Source organism: Drosophila miranda, assembly GCF_003369915.1.
Source record: "Drosophila miranda strain MSH22 chromosome Y unlocalized genomic scaffold, D.miranda_PacBio2.1 Contig_Y1_pilon, whole genome shotgun sequence".
NCBI classification, from domain to species: Eukaryota; Metazoa; Arthropoda; class Insecta; order Diptera; family Drosophilidae; genus Drosophila; species Drosophila miranda.
In genome coordinates, this window is record NW_022881603.1 from 44,218,322 (window position 1) to 44,225,056 (window position 6,735).

The following is a 6,735-nucleotide window of genomic DNA, read 5'->3' on the forward strand; positions in this document are numbered from 1 at the left end:
ATAGGTTGACCGCATCGTGTGCTCGTTCTGTGAGGAGAGCGACCTCCGCTGCCTTCCCGATGGCAAAAACTTCTGCCTGGAATATGCTGCAATGGTCCGGTAGCTTATACGACAGCCTTATCTCAGGGTCTGTACAGTATAGGCCCGCTCCTACTCCTCCGTCCATCTTGGAGCCGTCTGTGTATATATTGAGGTGCTCAGTTTGGTCCCTTCCAATTTTCCAGTCTTCAGGTCCCAAAGATGTGGTTGTTTTGACGTCAAGGCAAGTTTGGGGGGTCATGTAATCAGTTGATCTGGTCATTTCCCTGCCGATTGAACTATGCCCGTATCCTTGTGGCGATAGATTGCCTGATGCTATGAGGCGTTGTGCTGCCTTTCCCGCAATCAGGCGAGCGTGAATGTCCAGGGGGTCGATTCCGAGTACAGTTTCGAATGCTTTTGTTGGGGTTGACCTCAGCGCCCCTGTAATACAGAGCAGAGCCTGTCGCTGAGTCTTTTCCATAAGCTTATGGTATGTCTTCTTTTCAGTAGCCTGCCACCACACTAAGGCTCCATACAGCAGAGTTGGTCGCACCACCGAGATGGAGATCCAGTGCATTAGAGCAGGTGACAGGCCCCATGTGCTGCTGAGCATCTTCTTGGATGCATAAAGCGCAATGGTAGCCTTCTTCACCCTTTCCACTACATTGGGCCTCCATGCCGGCTTGCTGTCCAGTATTGTGCCTAGGTATTTCACCTGTGATTTTGGAGTCAGCCTAGTTTGGTCAATTTTCGGGGGGGTCCATATCGGTACCTTGTACCTCTTGGTAAAGAGGATGAGGTCCGTCTTGTCCGCGTTGATACTGAGTCCTACCTCTTCCGCCCACTCACGTATCTCCCTGAGTGTACGTTCCATTATGGAGCTGAGGGTCGATGGACATACACCCGTAATAAGTATGCTTATGTCATCTGCATAGGCTGTTATTTTTGGGGCCTTCCTTTCAAATCTCTTAATGAGGTCGTCGACCACCAAATTCCACAGTAGTGGCGATAGGACTCCACCTTGAGGTGTGCCTCTGTGTGCCCCCTTTACCATGGAAGCGGTGCCCCACTCCGATAGCACCCGTCTACAACTTAGGAGGTTTTTGATCCAGACGTTGATTGCAGGGTGTATGTTATTCGCTTCTAGGCGACTTGTTATTGCGGTTGTGGCCACGTTGTTGAATTCTCCTGAGATGTCCACAAATGCTCCCAAAGCAAACTTTTTGTTGTGAAGGGCGCTCTTGATGGTGGCTACTAGCGAGTGTAGTGCCATCTCCACTGATTTCCCCTTGGTGTAGGCGTGTTGGTTTATTGACATCAGTCCCCCTACCTCATTCCTGATGTGTAAATCCAACAGCTTTTCTAGTGTTTTTAGTAGAAAGGAGGTAAGGCTTATCGGTCTGTAATCCTTGGGACTCACGTGGCTGCACTTTCCTGTCTTAGGGAGGAAGACAACCCTCGAGGTTCTCCATTGGATGGGGATATAGCCTGTACTTAGGCATGCTGAGTATATTGCGAAGAGCCATGGGGTAATAACCTCTTTGGTCAACTGCATCATGGCTGGGAATATCCCGTCCAGTCCTGGTGCTTTTATGGCCGCGAAGGAGTCTATGGCCCAGTGGATTCTCTTAGTGGTTAACAGACCTATTGGGGGGTGCTGTTCCTCAGTTCCTAGGTCCTGATGCTCCTTGGCGTCAGTGACCTCGGTGCATCCAGGGAAGTGCGCCTCCATTAGTGCTGTTAGGGCTTCTTTACTGCCCTCTGTCCGCTGTCCGTTGTCTAGTTTTAGTTGGCTCTGTACTGTGGGCTGCTTTGAGAGCAGCTTCCGGAGCCTAGCGGTTTCGGCCACTTTCTCAATGTTGGAGCAGAAGTTTCTCCACGAGTTCCTTTGTGCCTCCTAAGTAGGATTTTATATTCCTCATTGCCAATCTCTTCGTTCGCTTGTTTGGCGATCTTGAAGAATTCCTTGAGGTTGTTCCTTTGGAGAGAGCGATCTCGGTTCCACCAGAGTGGCTTGGACCTCCTCCTCGTTCTCGAGGGTTTGCACGATGCATGGTAGGCGTTCAGTAACTCGTTGGATAGGGTCTTTAGGGACTTCTCTATATCCTCCGCGGATTTCACTGAGCCCGGATTCGCGAGCTTCGAAGTAACAGTCTTTTTAAACTTTACCCAGTTTGTGTTTCGGGGGTTTCTATAGACTGTTATCTTCGAAGAGTGTTTGAATTCGCACTTGAACTGAATGTACTTATGGTCTGAGAAGGATGGTCTTTCGAGGACTCTCCAGTCAGATACCAAGGTACTCTTTCCCGTGACAAGAGTTAGGTCTAGCACGTTTGACGAGGTGGGACCCACGAAGGTGTGTTCCTCCCCCACGTTTGCTACATCTAAGTTAGTGGATAAGATAAAGTCTAGGAGTGACTCACCTCTATCGTTGGTGTCAGGGCTTCCCCACACATTGTGATGGGCGTTGGCGTCTGCACCGATGAGGAGTTGGAGATTTTTGGAGCCGGCTTCTGTCACCAGACTCCTAAGTTCTTCCGGCGGGGCGGGACTGTCGTGTGCCATGTAGCAGGAAGCTGCCATTAGGCGCTTTTCCTCGCTCTCCAGCATCACCACCGTCAGGTCATCCGTGCTGTAATGAGACATAAGATGAGCATGGATTCCCTTCCGTACGAGTACGGCGGTTCTGTTCCTGCTTACCGATATTGAGTAGAGAAGGCTGTAATTTGAGGACTTTAGTCTGTAATGTCTCCTCTTCCAGGCTGAGGTAAGCTCAGTCCTGTCCAGGGGTCTTCCTACAAGAAATTTGTAGTTCGCAGGAACTCCGAAAGGGGGGTCGGCTCGTCTTACTGGGCGGACGTGAGGGTCGAGAAGAAAGGCGCGGAGCGAGGCACACCCGCGTGGGTCGAGAGAGAGGCGGACGCAGGGCGAGGCACACCTGCGTGGGTCGGGAAAGAGGAGTCACAGGGCGAGTCACACCTGTGGGGTCGAGAGAGGGGCGCAGGGCGTGTCACACCTGCGTGAGGGGGGGGGGTTTCGAGGATTGATCGGGGGTTAGTGGAGGTGAGTGTGGCTCGCTGGCGAGTAGTTGTTGGTAAGTGTGACCGGGGAGGGGTTTGGATCCCCAAAAATTACTTACACGGGGTTGGTTCTCGTTACAATAATGATTTATTTGCTTGCTAGTTACACAGGTAATTTGTTACATTGAATATTTTTTTTTTTTGTTTCGTCACGTTCCCGGAAGGATTCTTAACTAGTTGTCACGCGGGACAACGTCTATACTCGGCCCGGGTCTCCGCGTAAGTGAAGTCTGCTCGGCGCTTGCGCGCTCGGGAAAACTTCGCTGCCGCCGATCTCTAACTTATCAGTATCTACGTGTCTTCGTCTTCGTCGGCTTCGGATTGGCTGCCGCTTCGCGGAGCGTCCCGAAGCCGCGAAGGGAAGGGCGGGGGTTCTTATCGGCTAGTCTGTGCTTCGGGAGCTTAAGTTTAGAGGTGGGGGTAATGTGTTGGCCCGGTGGGGAGTTGTCACCGGCTAACGGCTCGTGTCTCGGGAGCTTATGGCTAAACGCGGGGTAATGTGTTGTTGTGGGGGGCGTTCTTACCGGCTAATTGTCAGTGCTTCGGGAGCTTTTTGTTAGAGGTGGGGGCAATGTGTTGGTACGAGAATGTGGGATTGGCTGTCGTGAAACGGTAGGCGAAACGATATGGGGAATGAGTTTCTTTATTGGTGGTACATTTATTGTATGCATTCTCTGTTCTTAAGGCTAAGTAACGATATATTTAAGGGAAACTGGAGATATAAAAAGGAAAAAAAATCGTAGTATTTCATCCAAGTCGCAGTCCACCAGCAACTCGTCTTGTCCTTCCCACTCCCCAGTTTGGGGGGTCAGTGCCGTCTCCTCCGCAACGGGTTGTTTTACCCTCCGTAGGGTCATGGTGGGGTACCCGCTGTCCGGCCCCGTATCCCACTGCTCCTCCGGTTCGGTCAGCTCCGCTTGTCGAACCGGAGTGGCGTTTCCCTCTTCTGTAGCCCCGGTGGGCCATTCAGTGGGAGGGCCTTGCGCTGCCTCCGCGTGGGGCGCTTCGGCGTGCGTTGGTGTGGTCGCCGCTGACTCTTCTGGAGGATTGGGGCATCGGGGAGGATCCGATGCGGGCGTTGGCGGTCGCGCTTCGGCGTGCGGGGGCGTGGCCGCCGCTGACTCTTCGGGAGGATTGGGGCATCGGGGAGGATCCGATGCGGGCGTTGGCGGTCGCGCTTCGACGTGCGGGGGGCTTGCCCTGGCTGGGGCGGCCGGTTCGGAGCGGTAGTCGATTGGTTCCGCGGCTTCTCGGAATGTCCTGAAGAACGCGTTGACATTCCGGCCGGGAGGGACAAAGACGTCTACGGACATCTTACGCGTGACGCGTAACTCCCATGGCGTGACCGTGTGGTGAAAGGTCTCTGTTTCGGCTATGAATTGCCGACCGTAGGGTTCCTCCTCTTCACTCTCCCCGTCGTCGTAGTACGCGTTGTATGGTTTCGGTATGTAACGCTCCAGCCCCCTCTCGGGGCGGTAAATGCCACGGCCGGTTCGGGGATCGCGGCGCTGGTGATAGCCGGCATCTTCAAACTCCTGTTCGAACATCGGCGCGTATGATGGCGTCTCTGGTTCCGGGAAGCTGTGCTGGCTAGAACCGGCATCTTCGAACTCCTCTTCGAATGACGGTGACCCTGGCTCCGGGGAGCAGGGCGCGGCTCGTCGTTTATACGGCGGCGGCGACCACAGGTTCTCTCGACGGAACCCGGATGGTCGGCGGGAGAACAGCGGGGGGCTGTCTCGGGGACCCTCGTGGTCGGCTGCCCCTGCTCGTCGGCGTCTATCTCCATATCTGCGTACATGTCCCCATCGGAGGTGTGGGGTTCTTCGGCTACTCCTGGCTTCGGGGCGGCTTTCTCGTCCGCCTTGGCAGCGGACTCCGGTTCCTCGGCGTCGGAGAAATCCGTGAGGTCTACGACTTCGGGTGACTCTGCTGATGCAGCGGCTCTCTGGTGCGCCTTAGCTGGGGTGTTCTCGGTAGCGTTCATGGCTGGTTCTTCGGTGCGTAGAGTTCGGGGAGGGGGAGAGTGTCTATTTTCTATTTAATCTACTTTAATCTTCTTAATTCTAGGGCCTCCCAGGGGGCGTGACGAAAACTTACATTGTTTTGGTTCTTGTATTAAAGGGTTTGATCAAATCACATAGCTCGCTCGGCGTTCGGAATCTGACTTATTTCTTGTATTTCTAACGTCATGCATTTCCCTCCGCTGACAGCGCGACTCACGGGAGCCGGCGTCAGCGGGCTTGCAATTCTGTAATCTAAGCTATGGTAAATGGATCCGTGGGACGATTATGGACGTTTGGGGCATGGGTTTATGAATGTGTGTAATGAGTGTTACGCATGAATCTGCCGAATTGACATTTATATATTTTTTCGTTCTTTCTTTATTTTATTTTTTTTTTGATATTTCATTTTTGTCGTCTTTTCCCTTCGTAACTTTCGTTTTACGGGCAGCGCAGCTATGCGTCGCACGCGGGCTCCGATCGGATTTCGGGCGCCGATGGGCCAGGTGTAGGGCCAGCTCTTATCGCTGGGCTCGGCCGGCCTCTGGGCATGTATCGCCGCGGGAAGGCTCTGCCGGGGGCAACAGTACCGTGCGCCGTCTCTGTTGTTCTGGCCGGTTCGTCATTGGCCGGGGGGTTACGGGGGCGGCCTCCACGTCTCGTGCTGTATGCTCGTTCCGAAGGCCTTGGGATTTGAGGCGGCGGTATAGCACCCAGATGATGGCGCAGAGAGGGATGGCGACGACGAGGGTGAACAAATAGGAGGCGGCGCTCCTTATCGTCACCGTCTCGTTCAGGTCGTCGATGTAGTTTGAATTTTGTAGGCTTAACTCCCGTAGGAACGGCAAGCTTAGCTTTTCCTTGTGTGCCGTTACGTTTATTCGAGTCATCGCCGGTACCACCGCCTTTCTTTTGGAGTCGCCGAGGTGATTCACGTACCAGGTCCCGTTAAACGAGACCCGGTGGGAATACGTAACTAGGTACGATCCCGAGATTGCTTGGGTGGTCCCCGCCTCATCTACAACGGTGAACCTTGCGTCGTTGACGATGATGGTGCCGTGGTCCACCACGACGATCGGATCCAAGTGCGCGACGGACCCGGTCACCATCTGCTGAGCGCAGGTGATCCCCTCGCGTTCTCTGCAAAACGTAGCGCCGATGGTGGCTTCGCAATCCCCGATGCTGAGGGTTTGGGGCCCGCATTCTGCCACGATGTCTCCCTCGCTGAAATCCAGTATCTTGTTCTGATGTTGGACCGGGAAAATAAGCATTTTCCTACAGACCAGCTTCGGTTGGGGAAACTTGATGAGAAAGTGGAGTAGGTCTGCGCTCTGGAAAACGCTACTGTTTGACACTTCTAGTAGCTCCACTAGGCTGATGTTAGCGAGGTGCTGCTCGCCCAATTCCTTAATGTCAGCGCCGTCCAGAAGGGCGGGGCTGATCACGTTGATCTTGGCAAGGGTTAAGGCCAGGATGAGGTCTTCCAGATCCGTTATAATGATCCTGTTCCGGGCTATTATGGCTTCGGCCCGGTCGGCGTTGTCCTCCTTGGCGATGTGGTTCACGAGGCGGGTCAGCTCGTTGATCCGGGTTTGAATCCTGGAGTTGATTTCGTTTTGGCCACGGCTGGA

General features: G+C 53.9%; 1 protein-coding gene across 2 annotated transcripts; it reads right to left on the reverse strand.

Moving 5' to 3' along the window:
- Positions 1 to 3,728: 3,728 nt before the first annotated feature.
- On the reverse strand, positions 3,729 to 5,744 carry LOC117191943 (mucin-7-like). Of its 2 annotated transcripts, none has more exons than XM_033396687.1 (2): positions 5,202 to 5,744; positions 3,729 to 5,096 (listed from the first exon to the last, which is right to left on the reverse strand). In XM_033396687.1, the coding sequence occupies exon 2, from the start codon at positions 4,646 to 4,648 to the stop codon at positions 3,788 to 3,790; it is 861 nt and encodes a 286-aa protein (XP_033252578.1). In that variant the 5' UTR covers positions 4,649 to 5,096; positions 5,202 to 5,744; the 3' UTR covers positions 3,729 to 3,787. The 2 variants fall into 2 exon arrangements, with proteins under 2 accessions (XP_033252578.1, XP_033252577.1); XM_033396686.1 differs by having other exon boundaries at positions 3,729 to 5,131.
- Positions 5,745 to 6,735: the final 991 nt, after the last annotated feature.

What these genes read in the sequence shown, in the direction of transcription:
- LOC117191943 (XM_033396687.1), bottom strand. Translation starts at nt 4,648, where the DNA reads ATGTTCGAACAGGAGTTTGAAGATGCCGGCTATCACCAGCGCCGCGAT.